A 17353-nucleotide genomic window follows, 5' to 3' on the forward strand; every position below is an offset into this window, starting at 1 on the left:
AATACACTGTGTTCCTATATTATATAATCTAAAAGGGGACATGGTTTAAAATACTACTGCTAAGGAACAGGACTTGCATATCATTCCTTTAATTAAGTAAGGGTATGTTTTAGCCTGATTCATTCTCTTACACCATTTGCCATTTCTGTGATTAGAAACCATCTCAGGAAATTTGCAATCTTTAAAAGCCCTCCTAACATGAATGATTAGATGTTACTGCCTCTGCAGCAGTTAGTCCTTACTGTGAGCTGCTGTTCACTTATATTTATACATGCTCGTGCATACTGACATAAATCAATTCTTTATATTGTTCCTTGGCTTTAACATTTGTTAATGAAAGAGTCAGAGAATACATTATAAGCATATAAGCACAAATAAAAGAGAATACACTACAAGCACAAATAAAGCTGCATTTGGATATGTGTGTGTGTGTGTGTGTGTGTGTGTGTGTGTGTGTGTGTGTGTGTGTGTGTGTGTGTGTGTGTGTGTGTGTGTGTGTGTGTGAGAGAGAGAGAGAGAGAGAGAGAGACGTCTGTGTGTGTATGTGTGTGTGTGTGTGTGTGTGTGTGTGTGTGTGTGTGTGTGTGTGTGTGTGTGTGTGTGTGTGTGTGTGTGAGAGAGAGAGAGAGAGATGTATCTGTTTGTATGTGTGTGTGTGTGTGTGTGTGTGTGTGTGTGTGTGTGTATGTGTGTGTGTGTGTGTGTGTGTGTGTGTGTGTGTGTGTGTGTGTGTGAGAGAGAGAGAGAGAGAGAGACGTCTGTGTGTGTATGTGTATGTGTGTGTTTGTGTGTGTGTGTGTGTGTGTGTGTGTGTGTGTGTGTGTGTGTGTGTGTGTGTGTGTGTGTGTGTATGTTTGAGGGGGTGATTCAGACACTGAAGACTATGGGATAAATTATTAGTATAACAGTGGATGCAAGATAGGACTTTTCTGGAGTTAAGGAAGAGATTTTAAAAAAATAGAATGCACTTGAGTGCAGTGGGGAGTATTTGTTGCCAGTAAGTTCAGTGATAAACAGAAATGTTCAGGATGTGCAACAAGGGAAGAGTAAATTAATTTTTGTCTTGGCCATAAATTGGTGGAAGGATAGGGCACAGGCAGTCTACAGATATTAATCACACAAAAATATAAAACTAGAAAGATGAGGACAAATGAAGTGATTGATAGAAATAATAGAAGATTGTGATTTATACTAGTGAAAAACAAGGTCCTTGTTAAATCATCGAATGCTTAAAAAAGCGAATGATGATTTATCAAACCCATGTAAGCGAAAGCTTACAATCTCAAACACTTAAAACAGTGATTTTTTTCCAAGGGAAAAAAAATCTCTGTTCCACAAAGCAAAAAAAAAAATTTTAAAACATTATATAAAGTGGGGGCCTTCGCCCCCCACACCTCCTCACACTTAAATATACCAACTCCGAGATTGCACTACAATCATGAAAATGTCAAAGTAACATTAGTGGCCAAGCAATGTCTTTCCTAGGGAAAGAATTCACTTATATGCCATTTCGCTATTTTGCCTTTTTGTGTTTTCAGGTTCGATCAAGATGCATCCAAAAGAATGCATCTTCGACCATTTAATAGGAACCCTGAAAAACACAAGACAGTCTACAGCTTAAACAATATAGAGATATCACATTTGGTATATTAAAGTATATAGTATCTAGAGAGGGTTCATCCTAAGTTTCAGCTCCAGATCCTTGAAACCCTTAAACCAGCACTGATCCCCAACTTCAATTTCTTTCTAACTCTGCTCTCCTAAGCATACTACTGTTTAATAATAAAATCACCACATGCTTTCCAGGCATTACAGGATTTTTGTACAGTTTATGAAACTCTTCCTCATTCGCAGTCACATGATCAGGGCTTATAGAGGCTTATGACATAATGTTTGAGAATTCCCTTCTTTTCAGAATCCCACAGAAACCAGGGAAATTAGATTATTCATTCCAATTTAGAACAAGCAACACCTAACTGCAGAATCAGAAAAAAATCACAAAACCTTCATAATAAAAATTGATAAAAAGTCTTACATTCATTCTTCACAACTCGAGTGTAAATAAAACAGTCACAGCATATAATATTTTCAGATACAAGTACCAAACCAAGAGAAAAAAAGATGAAATAATTAACAGTGGTGCTAATTCTTGATATATTACTCAGGCATCTTCCTTATAAAACAGTTCTTCATAGGCAATGGACTTAAGTTTCCTAATGTAACCACTGAAGGACTCCTAGTTAATTCATCTAGCTGGTCAAGTGGTATCAGTCTTCCATAAAATAAATATAATGATAAAGTCATTCCTCTCATAAAATGTGCAAAACCACAACATCAAAACTATTATAACATCTTTTGTATACAAACTGTGGTGCCATATCATTCTACTGTTTGCATCTACCCAAACTCAGGCCCACAAAATAAGTTATATCTGGATAATCACTTAGAAGCAACACTCATTCCTTCCCCATTAATCATCATAATCTTATTTTCAGCATAGAAACACCGTTGGCATTAGGAAAAATGTTAAAAATATTAAAAATAATAAATTTCAGTATTAGAATAATCACATGAATTTATTGACTTGTACACTCTAGATAATCATTGCTGAAGCATGGCTCAAAACTATATAAAACTTGAATTCAACGCTGTATGTTACAGTGTCCTCCATAATGGCAGATCTTTCAATGCAGGTGAAGGTGTAGCTATTTCTACTAAAGAAAATGGGCACTGCACCTTACATGAAAAGCATTGTCGTTATGTGCACCTTACATGAAAAGCATTGTCATTATGTGCACCTTACATGAAAAGCATTGTCGTTATGTGCTCCTTACATGAAAAGCATTGTCATTATGTGCACCTTCATGAAAAGCATTGTCATTATGTGCACCTTCATGAAAATCATTGTCGTTATGTGCACCTTCATGAAAAGTATTGTCGTTATATGCACCTTCATGAAAAGCATTGTTGTTATGTGCACCCTACATGAAAAGCATTGTTGTTATGTGCACCTTCATGAAAAGCATTGTTGTTATCTGCACCTTCATGAAAAGCATTGATGTTATGTGCACCTTCATGAAAAGTATTGTCGTTATGTGCACCTTCATGAAAAGCATTGTCATTATGTGCACCTTCATGAAAAGCATTGTTGTTATGTGCACCTTCATGAAAAGTATTGTCGTTATGTGCACCTTCATGAAAAGCATTGCCGTTATGTGCACCTTACATGAAAAGCATTGTCGTTATGTGCACCTTACATGAAAAGCATTGTTGTTATGTGCATCTTCATGAAAAGCATTGTCGTTATGTGCACCTTCATGAAAAGCATTGTTGTTATGTGCACCTGCATGAAAAGCATTGTCGTTATGTGCACCTTACATGAAAAGCATTGTCGTTATGTGCACCTTCATGAAAAGCATTGTTGTTATCTGCACCTTCATGAAAAGCATTGTTGTTATGTGCACCTTCATGAAAAGCATTGTCATTATGTGCACCTTCATGAAAAGCAATGTCGTTATGTGCACCTTCATGAAAAGCATTGTCGTTATGTGCACCCTCATGAAAAGCATTAACGTTATGTGCACCTTCATGAAAAGCATTGTCGTTATGTGCACCTTCGTGAAAAGCAATGTCGTTATGTGCACCTTCGTGAAAAGCATTGTCATTATGTGCACCTTACATGAAAAGCATTGTCATTATGTGCACCTTCATGAAAAGCATTGTCGTTATGTGCACCTTCATGAAAATCATTGTCGTTATGTGCACCTTCATGAAAAGTATTGTCGTTATATGCACCTTCATGAAAAGCATTGTTGTTATGTGCACCCTACATGAAAAGCATTCTTGTTATGTGCACCTTCATGAAAAGCATTGTTGTTATCTGCACCTTCATGAAAAGCATTGATGTTATGTGCACCTTCATGAAAAGTATTGTCGTTATGTGCACCTTCATGAAAAGCATTGTCATTATGTGCACCTTCATGAAAAGCATTGTTGTTATGTGCACCTTCATGAAAAGTATTGTCGTTATGTGCACCTTCATGAAAAGCATTGTCGTTATGTGCACCTTACATGAAAAGCATTGTCGTTATGTGCACCTTACATGAAAAGCATTGTTGCTATGTGCATCTTCATGAAAAGCATTGTCGTTATGTGCACCTTCAGGAAAAGCATTGTTGTTATGTGCACCTGCATGAAAAGCATTGTCGTTATGTGCACCTTACATGAAAAGCATTGTCGTTATGTGCACCTTCATGAAAAGCATTGTTGTTATCTGCACCTTCATGAAAAGCATTGTTGTTATGTGCACCTTCATGAAAAGTATTGTCGTTATGTGCACCTTCATGAAAAGCATTGTCGTTATGTGCACCTTCATGAAAAGCATTGTTGTTATGTGCACCTTCATGAAAAGCATTGTCGTTATGTGCACCTTCATGAAAAGCAATGTCGTTATGTGCACCTTCATGAAAAGCATTGTCGTTATGTGCACCCTCATGAAAAGCATTAACGTTATGTGCACCTTCATGAAAAGCATTGTCGTTATGTGCACCTTCGTGAAAAGCAATGTCGTTATGTGCACCTTCGTGAAAAGCATTGTCATTATGTGCACCTTCATGAAAAGCATTGTCGTTATGTGAACCTTCATGAAAACATTGTCATTATGTGCACCGTCATGAAAAGCATTAACGTTATGTGCACCTTCATGAAAAGCATTGTCGTTATGTGCACCTTCGTGAAAAGCAATGTCGTTATGTGCACCTTTGTGAAAAGCATTGCCATTATGTGCACCTTCATGAAAAGCATTGTCGTTATGTGAACCTTCATGAAAAGCATTGTCGTTATGTGCATTTTCATGAAAAGCATTGTCGTTATGTGCACCTTCCATGAAAAGCATTGTCGTTATGTGCACCTTCCATGAAAAGCATTTTTGTTATGTGCACCTTCAGGAAAAGCATTGTCGTTATGGTGAAATTAAGGAATCTTTTAAAATCACTGTCCCTCTAGGTGACCATAAATTTACATACTATCCCAAAGAACTGTTAATGTATTGAAATACACTATAACATTGTTATTAAACAACAGTAACACAGAGATCATTTGTACTGTGCTGTCTGCTTAGGTTGGTAGAGCCCTACACTATCTGAGGAACATATCATGCTAATCAGCCTAAACCAAATCATCAGCTTTCAACTAAGGTTGACAAAAATGTCTAAAAAGGGCAAGTATGACAAAATGGATACTAGTATCAAAGTTACTTCAGCAGAAATCTTATCAGACTCTATCACTGATGACTGTCTTATATTTGTAATGTGGCACCAGGTTAAACACTGAACTAAGCGCGGCTTCATAAATACACAAAACTTAAAAAACACAAATGGAGATTATCTTAAAGAATGAATCACATAAATGGACAGTTGTCCCCTGCCAGGAAATCCCAAGAGTTGACAATGCAGTACTTTAGTGTAGCAACATAATAAAATCTGTTTCACAATATAGCAGTATCCAAATCTTTTAGAGTTAGGGAAAGGGCACAACCAATGATATCAGACAAACAACAATAATGAAAAAAAATGTGAATGATGAAAAAAACAAAGCACAGCACACATGTAAATATATGCAACAAACTACAACTCAGCTCTGAGCAGTACAGGAGACTTCAAAATATTTGCATAAAATATGTCAAAGACAATAAAAGGGTTTCTTCAACTATGACCATCTTACAACTACATTTATCCAAAACCTTTTGGAATAAGTTAAATAAGCATCTCATATCAGGTACATTGATTTCCCACTACCTTCACCCCCTCCAAAAAAATAAAACTGACAAAGAGATGGCAGAATTGCTGACAAACAACTTTGAAATGATTAACCAAAATAACAAAACGGTCGTAAGACATACGGCACTAAAAACATACAGTTTATTTCGTAACACAAGGTAATTGCTTTTACCACCTTCCTGGTGGCTTCCTCAGACCTCACATTACCCAAATTAGTTGCACTTGTTGCTTGTAATATCAGCCCCTTGCTTCCTGATTAATCAAGTGCATGCTCCCTTGTATAACATCTTTTTAGTAGCATCTTTTTAGTAGATTATTATGTCTACTATTTTATTAGGTTGTTTTCTTTTAAAACAGTTTGTGGTTTGATAGCTGGATGACATGTGTTGTACAAGGGAGCATGCACTTGATTAATCAGGAAGCAAGGGACTGATATTACAAGCGACAAGTGCAACTAATTTGGGTAATGTGAGGTCTGAGGAAGCCACCAGGTAGGTGGTGAAAGCGCTTACCTTGTTTTATGAAATAAACTGTATGTTTTTAGTGCCGTACGTCTTACAACCATTTTATTTTGTTTTTTGCATATTACTGATAGTTTGCAGTCGTACGTTGGCCTGCTCTGTGTTTTTCTATATTTTTATTATTTTTAACTTTGAAATGATTATCCCAGATCTAGGAGATGAGAGAATGAGTTGGCAATGAGGGGAGAAGTTGGCATAATGGTTAAGGTCTTTATCTCACAGATACAAGGTACAAGGTTTGATCTTAATCACTAATTATTGACTAGGTTTGTAGTAGTCTGCAGACTGATATCCTAATACTTATCTAGGAGGAAGTCTCAGACACACATATGACTCATGTCACATTTAAATGTGTATGAGTTCCCATGTGGTGTGGTTAAATAGTATTCAAGTCTGTAAGCATTTCTTGGAATATTGTTAAGTTTTGAATCCAAATGTATGCCAAAGCATTTTTAAGGCTGGGATTGGTATAATGGTTAAGATGTTTACCTGACAAACACAAAATCAAAGTTTGAGTCCCTCCTTTGGAAAGGAAGTTGGCTAGGCTTAAACTGGCTCACAAGGGCAGCTAGCTTAAGACTTATATATGAACCTATACTATATTCTATACCTAAGATATACTGGTGTGCTAATCTTTTATCCATGCTAATTCATTATTCAATTTATGTGACCACATCATCTATGCAGGTATCTTTGCTAGTCACTGTATTGAACTAGATCAAGCCTATCATAAATCAACACAATTTAAATTGGGAATAGTCCTAAATCGTACCATTGGTCCCTCCTGCTAACTTTGTAATGGTCTTTCATTAAAATATAATGTGCACAAATGTTTCCAATCTACTTAAACACGTACCATTTGTTATGTACCGAGAACATGAAGTATTTGCATAATCTCATGGTGATGAATTACTTAGAAATTCGATTAATCAAATTAAAAGAAAACGCCTGTCTAGCATCACAACTACTGGCCATATCAATTACTTTAAAAGATAGTTGCCCAAATACTTTAGTATTAATTAATTTAGCATTAATTAGCATTGTCAAAAGTTACTGTTATTTAGAAATATCCGGAGGGCACCAGAGAGGCAAGATGACTGTTTAGGCTCAGAACTCTGGGCAAAGGATCAGTTGCTCATACCTTTGACCATAATTTTATTCAAGCCCTTTTGTTTCCTAAATTAGTAAGAATCCTGAGTATTGAAGAATTATGTCATCATATTGTGAATATGTGATTTTAAGGCATTTATCCCTGTGTAGTTTTCCTTGCTATCCCACAGTGGAGGTATCCATGCATTTTACTGCAGCTATGGGAATTCATTATTCTATATGGGCTTCAGGCTAATAACATTACACTTCTTGCCCCATTAAAGTTCCATGTCCACTTTGAAGGTAAAGCATCTCCCAAGTCTTCCTTCTTCATTCTTGTGTTCACCTGTATGGAACTCAGGTAGACAGATGACTTCAGGCTTTTGGATATATACAGTCAGATTTCTATTTGTACCCTATCAGACCAAAATAAATATTTGCATATAAATGAACCAAAGTTAAATCAGGTGGTATCATTACTTAGTGCACGAAATAGAAGAAAGAAAAAAAATGTTTTAAATATTCTGTTCTATTCTGCTGTGATAGACTTACCACGTTCAACAATTTTATCTTACCTTCATAATTTATTGACCCATAAAAGTGGTCATAATAATCATGGTAAGCGTGCCAGTTGCAAACAGTATTTAGAAACAAATATTTTTTCAGTAAATATTCAGAATGACAATTTTCAACAGTATGAGTGATTGTTAGTTCTGCATGTCTGAATTAATATTGTCTAATGTACATATATTTTTCACTGAGCCATTTTTGCCCATTTTATAAATGCATTAAAGCATTCCAAAAGATATATATTAGGCTATTTTAATGAAAATCTACAAGGATTAAAAGACACTTTGCATTTGGTCTTGTAATTTACCACATTCCCTTAGCCATGTTTTATGTGATGATAAGTAGTGTATAGCTGCTACAAGCCTGTATATCTTGTAAATTTGTATGACAGCATTGCTACTTTAAGAAGAATCATTCCCTTAGGCATGTTTTATGTGATGATAACTAGTGTGTAGCTGCTACAAGCCTGTTTGTTTGTGTCTTTCGGCTTTTCCTGGTTAGGGGTCGCCACAGCGGAACTCTGGTCTGCTAATGATTGGTAGTAGAGTTTTACGTGCTGGCTTGCCGGGCCTAACGCACAACCTTCAACGAAGGAATGCCCATTCATGCATGTCGCCACACAGAAGACATTCTAATTGAGAATCGAATGGGCAACGTCTAACTGTGAGGCGACAACGCTACCGCAGCACCACCACCGATGTATGACAGCATTGCCACTTTAAGAAGAATTATTCCCTTAGGCATGTTTTATATGATTTGAAGCAGTAAGATATTCAGGTGTCAAACCAAAGTGCAGAAAGAAAGTTTTATTTTTCAGCTCCACCAGTAAAAAGCATTAAAAACATACAAAGAATCCAAAATCTCGTCAAGCGCTTTCACCCGGGCCCTCCCAGGCTTTATCAAGACATTTAAATTCATTTCCAGCAACTTCTTTTATACTGTTTTATCCTCCTTAATTACTTAATTAATAGTCAATTAGTTGTAAAATTACATTACATTTAAAGCCAAAGGGTTATTCTTTATGTCTGATACAACCTGTTGAATGTTGTATCTATCTTTTGTTCATATTGGTATTAAATGCATATCCATGAAATAAACCTTAAACATCCATGCAATTATACTTAAAAAATTCCGTTAAAAATCATGCATTTTAAAAATCATCCATTTTTAAAAATAAATGGATCTTAGAAACATATTATACAATGTTTGTGTCTTGCCTTATGATGGCAATAAATGTGATTATTTCTAAACCCCTGAATGGCAAATTACCCTACATATACCACAAAAAATTGCACATAGAAAATACTTATTGTACTAAATTGTTGATACATTTTGTTGGTAATGTGCCATTTTTTACATCTGCAGAATCAATTATACTACAAGCCCCTTATCTTAAAACGTTGATATAAAATATTTACAAAAATACAAGTGTGTATACCCAAAAAACTGGTGGGGGTGTGCATCCGTCCGTACCTTCTTTGGTTCTTCTCCTATCCCACTAAAAACAGGCATACTCTTTTTTCACACACTTTGCGACTATATTATGTTCAGACCAAGTTTACATTTGTCTTGGTAAACTCAATGTTTCACTGCCCATAGTGCAGCCATAAACTCAACCTTTGCACCTTTTGATTAAATGTTATTCATTTTTTAAATAGTAATACTTCTGTAGTATGTTGTATAATTTATTCTTTTATAACTTGGCCCTTCTAATTTTTAACAGGCTGACAATACTGATAGCTCCATTTAGTCCTGGGGTTTTGGCCGCATCTAATCTTACCTGCCAAAGCAGCTCCTTAAATTCTAGTGATGTTTCCCAATCACCTCCTCTGGGGTTGATGTTTACCTGTTCTAGAATGATAAATTCTATCTTCATTCTTTCACATACTAAGGAGTGCTTATAGAAGGCATTTGCTTCTTTACTTCTGCTAATATCATAAAGGTGTTCGTATATCCGTTTAGCAAGTGTTCTCTCTGTCTTTCCAATATAAAAACTTTGACAACACTGACACAAGCCAAGATAAACTACCCCTTTAGCTTTGCAATTAAAATACCCAGGAGATTTTATGTATGTTTTCCTTGACTTCAGATAGAACCCTTTTTTGTTCATAATATAAGGGCACTGTTTGCAACTATTGCATTTAAACGTCCCAATCCTTTGGGTCGTTGAACCTTGCCCTACCTCTGTGTTTGTCTCCAGCAATTCTTTCAAGTTTTTATTACGCCTTCTAATAAACTGTGGTTTACCCCCAAGCAGTTTTTTGTGTTCTTCATTCATAATAACTATAGGCCAGTATTTGCTAATCGCCCTTTCTACCGCTACACTTTCATTGCAATTTGTGTGAACAAAAAGGCATTCACTCTCTTTTGCTTCATTGTCCATTTTTTTGTCCGTTTTTTTACTTTTATATCCACGCTCTTCACCCAATAAAGGAAAGTAACTCTCTTTTCTTTGGCCTCTCACTTCTTCCATTACCCCTTCTATTAACCGCTTTGGGTAACCCCTTTCTTGGAATAATTTCATTAGAAACAAGCATTCATTGTTAAACCCAATTTCGTCGCTGCATATTCTTGCTGCTCTAATCAGCTGTCCTTTAATAATTCCTTTCCTTTGGTATAAAGGGTGGTTACTGTTGTAATGTAAAAACATGTTTGAGTAGCTATCCTTACGGTGGATCTTGGACATGAAGCAATTATTCTCATTGTTCTTCCACAAATCAACATCCAAGTACTGTAAATTATCAGTTTTGATGTTGCATGTGAATTTAAGGAAATTAGTACTGTTGTTAATGTATTCCATGAATTGCTCACATTCTAACTTGCTGCCCTTCCAAAAAATACATATATCATCCAAGTAGCGTCGATAATGTGTTAGGTGCTCTACCCATTCCGTGTTAAATATATATTTAGATTCCCAATAGGCTAACACGATGTTCGCATACGCAGAGGCACAAGGGGTCCCCATGGCTACTCCTCTTTTTTGCCTAAATATTTCTCCACAAAAATATACAAAATTATTTTTCAGAATAATTTCCATGAATTCCACAAGTAGTGCTATCATTTTACCACCTAACTTGGAATTTTCAGCTAGCATATCGTTAAACCATTCCAAGCCTGTCTCATGGGGGATGCTTGGAAATAGTTCAACTACATCCACTGTCACCATGAAATTGGTTTCATCAAAAAATTCTTTCTTAACACTACGTAGAAATTCCCAAGAATCCTTACATAGAAATTTCAAAGTAGTTGTATACTTTTTTAGTATTGCATCCACAAATTTTCCTAGTGGTTCGGTGATTCCCTTGGCCCCAGCCACAATAGGTTTAAATGCCAGTGGTTGTAGCCCTTTGTGCACCTTGGGAATCCCAAAAATAATAGGGGTAACTGGTTTAGGGACCACTAAATAGTTAAACAATTGTTCGTTTATTGCTCCTTGATACAAATTGTCTTCTAGCCTATATTTAATTTTAGCGTATGCAACATTCCTTTCGTTGATGGATACCTGGTTGTATTGCTCATTGTCGTGTAAATGAGAGTGTAGGGCAGCTATGTAGTCATGTTGGTACATTAATACTACCCCCCCCCTTTGTCAGTTTTCATCACCCTGATACCTTCACTGTTTAATTTCTTAATCAGCTGGTATGATTCCTCAGAGAAGTTATTATTTATTAAATTCTTCCCCATAGTCATATTCCTGATTTCAGTTTCTACTAGGTCTTCAAATGTTTTAATAACCGGGTGAAGTGGGGGGTTCCATGTACTTTTTCTATGCAACTCATTACTGCTTGATACTTTGCCTTTCAAATTCACTGCTAAATTAAGTCGCCTTGTGTAAAGTTTCAAATCTAGTATTGTGTTAGGTACATTAATGGTAGTATGTGGCACAAAATGAAGTCCTTTGGTGAAAACTTCGAAGAATACACTACTAATCTCACTTTCTGTGTAATTAAAGATAGAAAAATTTCCTTCTTTCACTATATTACAGCCTCGGTTATGTGTAACTCCTTTATCGGTTGTTAGATACTCTACTTCATCATTCTCTACCTCCTTGGGGGATTCCATCTCCTGGTAGGTGCACTCCCCTTCCTGTTCATCTGCCTCCCCTGGCCATAATGAAAATCCTGCTGTGCCGCCCTAATCTGATTCGGTGGCAAATTTTGTTTTTGTGCCAGCCTCTCACTCCTCCTGGGTCCTTGGTCCTCCCCCCCTTCATTAAACACATTGTCATGTTCATTGTCACCATTGCTATTAGAATTCTGATCTTTTCCCCATCTACTTCTTCCAAAAAACTTATATGCCTGTCCTGTACTGTATTCGTGTAAATCACGCTCCAACTTTTTTATTTTCCTATTGACAATCCTAACACAATGATTGTCAATTTCAATAAATGTAGTGTCATAATCTTTTTTTACACTGCTAAACATTGAATCTTTAACCATGTTGTTGTTTAATACATTCACTTCATCAAGCAACAGTGAGGCTTTAGCTTCGTAATCCTTTATCATTAACCCTAACATTTCTAGTCCTGTTCTATTGAACAGGGCTATTAGTTCTTCGTGTAATCTGCTGCCAGGGACAGCATTGTTGGGAAATTTCATAATTCGTAGTCCCTTTGGGACCCTTTCCACATTCAAGCACTCAGTAAGATAATCAATTTCTAATTTGGTTGATTTATACGAGTACAGTTTATTACTAAACTCTTTAAGTCTTGTTTCCAAGTTATTATTCAAAGTTTCACTATTGCAAACAGTACCTTGACCAAAGGAAAAACCTTTGTTGGTCCATTTGTTGAAGTTAAAACCTCCGTCAGGTACAGCGGAACTGAATTGGGTGTTTCCTCGTTTGCTTCTTACTTGCTGCGCGATTCCACGCTCCGCATTAGTGTTAGAATTAATGCTAGTGTCCGTTTCGGCATTTTGTTCAGTTCCGTTTGCTGTTCTTGGGGAAATTACACCACTTGCTACCAATAGTTGCTCCTGGTTAGCTGGTATTCCTCTGGTGTCTTGGGAACCATTGTTGGTAAGTAAACCCGTAAGTTGAGAGAGCAGGCACATCACCTGCCTGAATTCGCGTCGCGTTACAGGGACGTCATCAGTACCTTCCTCGTCGGTTTGCAGCAGCACTGGTGTGTTACCATATTCGGCACTTGAAGATCTTTCAGCCATGGATCTTACGTAGCACAAAAGCAAAAACCAAACACAACTCCTTGTAGGAACAGCACCAACTGGTAAATTTAAGCAGTAAGATATCCAGGTGTCAAACCAAAGTGCAGAAAGAAAGTTTTATTTTTCAGCTCCACCAGTAAAAAGCATTAAAAACATACAAAGAATCCAAAATCTCGTCAAGCGCTTTCACCCGGGCCCTCCCAGGCTTTATCAAGACATTTAAATTCATTTCCAGCAACTTCTTTTATACTGTTTTATCCTCCTTAATTACTTAATTAATAGTCAATTAGTTGTAAAATTACATTACATTTAAAGCCAAAGGGTTATTCTTTATGTCTGATACAACCTGTTGAATGTTGTATCTATCTTTTGTTCATATTGGTATTAAATGCATATCCATGAAATAAACCTTAAACATCCATGCAATTATACTTAAAAAATTCCGTTAAAAATCATGCATTTTAAAAATCATCCATTTTTAAAAATAAATGGATCTTAGAAACATATTATACAATGTTTGTGTCTTGCCTTATGATGGCAATAAATGTGATTATTTCTAAACCCCTGAATGGCAAATTACCCTACATATACCACAAAAAATTGCACATAGAAAATACTTATTGTACTAAATTGTTGATACATTTTGTTGGTAATGTGCCATTTTTTACATCTGCAGAATCAATTATACTACAAGCCCCTTATCTTAAAACGTTGATATAAAATATTTACAAAAATACAAGTGTGCATACCCAAAAAGCTGGTGGGGGTGTGCATCCGTCCGCACCTTCTTTGGTTCTTCTCCTATCCCACTAAAGACAGGCATACTCTTTTTTCTCACACTTTGCGACTATGTTATGTTCAGACCAAGTTTGTAGTTGTCTTAGTAAACTCAATGTTTCACTGCCCATAGTGCAGCCATAAACTCAACCTTTGCACCTTTTCATTAAATGTTATTCATTTTTTACATAGTAATACTTCTGTAGTATGTTGTATAATTTATTCTTTTATAACTTGGCCCTTCTAATTTTTAACAGGCTGCCAATACTGATAGCTCCATTTAGTCCTGGGGTTTTGGCCGCATCTAATCTTACCTGCCAAAGCAGCTCCTTAAATTCTAGTGATGTTTCCCAATCACCTCCTCTGGGGTTGATGTTTACCTGTTCTAGAATGATAAATTCTATCTTCATTCTTTCACATACTAAGGAGTGCTTATAGAAGGCATTTGCTTCTTTACTTCTGCTAATATCATAAAGGTGTTCGTATATCCGTTTAGCAAGTGTTCTCTCTGTCTTTCCAATATAAAAACTTTGACAACACTGACACAAGCCAGTGTTAGCCTATTGGGAATCTAAATATATATTTAACACGGAATGGGTAGAGCACCTAACACATTATCGACGCTACTTGGATGATATATGTATTTTTTGGAAGGGCAGCAAGTTAGAATGTGAGCAATTCATGGAATACATTAACAACAGTACTAATTTCCTTAAATTCACATGCAACATCAAAACTGATAATTTACAGTACTTGGATGTTGATTTGTGGAAGAACAATGAGAATAATTGCTTCATGTCCAAGATCCACCGTAAGGATAGCTACTCAAACATGTTTTTACATTACAACAGTAACCACCCTTTATACCAAAGGAAAGGAATTATTAAAGGACAGCTGATTAGAGCAGCAAGAATATGCAGCGACGAAATTGGGTTTAACAATGAATGCTTGTTTCTAATGAAATTATTCCAAGAAAGGGGTTACCCAAAGCGGTTAATAGAAGGGGTAATGGAAGAAGTGAGAGGCCAAAGAAAAGAGAGTTACTTTCCTTTATTGGGTGAAGAGCGTGGATATAAAAGTAAAAAAACGGACAAAAAAATGGACAATGAAGCAAAAGAGAGTGAATGCCTTTTTGTTCACACAAATTGCAATGAAAGTGTAGCGGTAGAAAGGGCGATTAGCAAATACTGGCCTATAGTTATTATGAATGAAGAACACAAAAAACTGCTTGGGGGTAAACCACAGTTTATTAGAAGGCGTAATAAAAACTTGAAAGAATTGCTGGAGACAAACACAGAGGTAGGGCAAGGTTCAACGACCCAAAGGATTGGGACGTTTAAATGCAATAGTTGCAAACAGTGCCCTTATATTATGAACAAAAAAGGGTTCTATCTGAAGTCAAGGAAAACATACATAAAATCTCCTGGGTATTTTAATTGCAAAGCTAAAGGGGTAGTTTATCTTGGCTTGTGTCAGTGTTGTCAAAGTTTTTATATTGGAAAGACAGAGAGAACACTTGCTAAACGGATATACGAACACCTTTATGATATTAGCAGAAGTAAAGAAGCAAATGCCTTCTATAAGCACTCCTTAGTATGTGAAAGAATGAAGATAGAATTTATCATTCTAGAACAGGTAAACATCAACCCCAGAGGAGGTGATTGGGAAACATCACTAGAATTTAAGGAGCTGCTTTGGCAGGTAAGATTAGATGCGGCCAAAACCCCAGGACTAAATGGAGCTATCAGTATTGGCAGCCTGTTAAAAATTAGAAGGGCCAAGTTATAAAAGAATAAATTATACAACATACTACAGAAGTATTACTATTTAAAAAATGAATAACATTTAATCAAAAGGTGCAAAGGTTGAGTTTATGGCTGCACTATGGGCAGTGAAACATTGAGTTTACCAAGACAAATGTAAACTTGGTCTGAACATAATATAGTCGCAAAGTGTGTGAAAAAAGAGTATGCCTGTTTTTAGTGGGATAGGAGAAGAACCAAAGAAGGTACGGACGGATGCACACCCCCACCAGTTTTTTGGGTATACACACTTGTATTTTTGTAAATATTTTATATCAACGTTTTAAGATAAGGGGCTTGTAGTATAATTGATTCTGCAGATGTAAAAAATGGCACATTACCAACAAAATGTATCAACAATTTAGTACAATAAGTATTTTCTATGTGCAATTTTTTGTGGTATATGTAGGGTAATTTGCCATTCAGGGGTTTAGAAATAATCACATTTATTGCCATCATAAGGCAAGACACAAACATTGTACAATATGTTTCTAATATCCATTTAAAAATGGATGATTTTTAAAATGCATGATTTTTAACGGAATTTTTTAAGTATAATTGCATGGATGTTTAAGGTTTATTTCATGGATATGCATTTAATACCAATATGAACAAAAGATAGATACAACATTCAACAGGTTGTATCAGACATAAAGAATAACCCTTTGGCTTTAAATGTAATGTAATTTTACAACTAATTGACTATTAATTAAGTAATTAAGGAGGATAAAACAGTATAAAAGAAGTTGCTGGAAATGAATTTAAATGTCTTGATAAAGCCTGGGAGGGCCCGGGTGAAAGCGCTTGACGAGATTTTGGATTCTTTGTATGTTTTTAATGCTTTTTACTGGTGGAGCAGAAAAATAAAACTTTCTTTCTGCACTTTGGTTTGACACCTGGATATCTTACTGCTTCAAATTTACCAGTTGGTGCTGTTCCTACAAGGAGTTGTGTTATGTTTTATATGATGATAAGTAGTGTATAGTTGCTAGAAGCCTGTATACATTGTAAATATGTGTGACAGCATTGCCAGTTTAAGAAGAATGTAAAACACTGATATTTTTAAAGAACGTACCGTATCCCATATTGCACCAAGGGCTTGTACCAGTTAATAGTCCATACATGATGAGTGAAGTAATTAAGTACTTAACTTTGCTCTTACTCTTGTGCTGCCTTATACAAAATTAAAGTTGCTGTTTGCTGTAAATGCCGGTGTATGCTGAGATTATTAATACTGTTTGCTAGCGTGACTGGATAATCAAAGGTTTACATTGTGACACATTATAGAACTGGGATCTCCTTAGGAAAACAAAACTGAAAATGTCATTCCGGTCTGGGAAACTGTGCCCACAAGCCAGATAATGTCCGCTGAGCTCTGAATAAACCATATGTACTCAGAGTCAATAGTTTTATCTCAAGAAGTGTGTGTTTTACACATTTTAAACTGTTTAGCCTCAATAAATCAAATTTTCATTAACAACAAAGTTTAACAGCAGAGCTGTTCAGTCTCACTAAGCCATTTCCCTGCAGAGCATGGAGGCACTGGTTTGCACATTTGAGAGTAACAGCCAAGTTAGACAAATAAATCAAAGAAATTCAGGTAAAATACTTTGTTAAAAATCATGGGAAAGGAGGTGGAGGCAATATGCAGT

At 36.1% G+C, this 17353-nt stretch overlaps 1 protein-coding gene across 1 annotated transcript; it reads right to left on the bottom strand.

Moving 5' to 3' along the window:
• Window positions 1–4208: 4208 nt before the first annotated feature.
• On the bottom strand, window positions 4209–4894 carry LOC122801224 (histidine-rich protein PFHRP-III-like). The gene is made up of 2 exons (XM_044070777.1): window positions 4699–4894; window positions 4209–4609 (listed from the first exon to the last, which is right to left on the bottom strand). The coding sequence occupies exons 1-2, from the start codon at window positions 4892–4894 to the stop codon at window positions 4209–4211; spliced, it is 597 nt and encodes a 198-aa protein (XP_043926712.1).
• Window positions 4895–17353: the final 12459 nt, after the last annotated feature.

This window comes from Protopterus annectens, chromosome 4.part1 (assembly GCF_019279795.1).
Source record: "Protopterus annectens isolate FY-2018-M chromosome 4.part1, PAN1.0, whole genome shotgun sequence".
Lineage (NCBI taxonomy): Eukaryota > Metazoa > Chordata > Ceratodontiformes > Protopteridae > Protopterus > Protopterus annectens.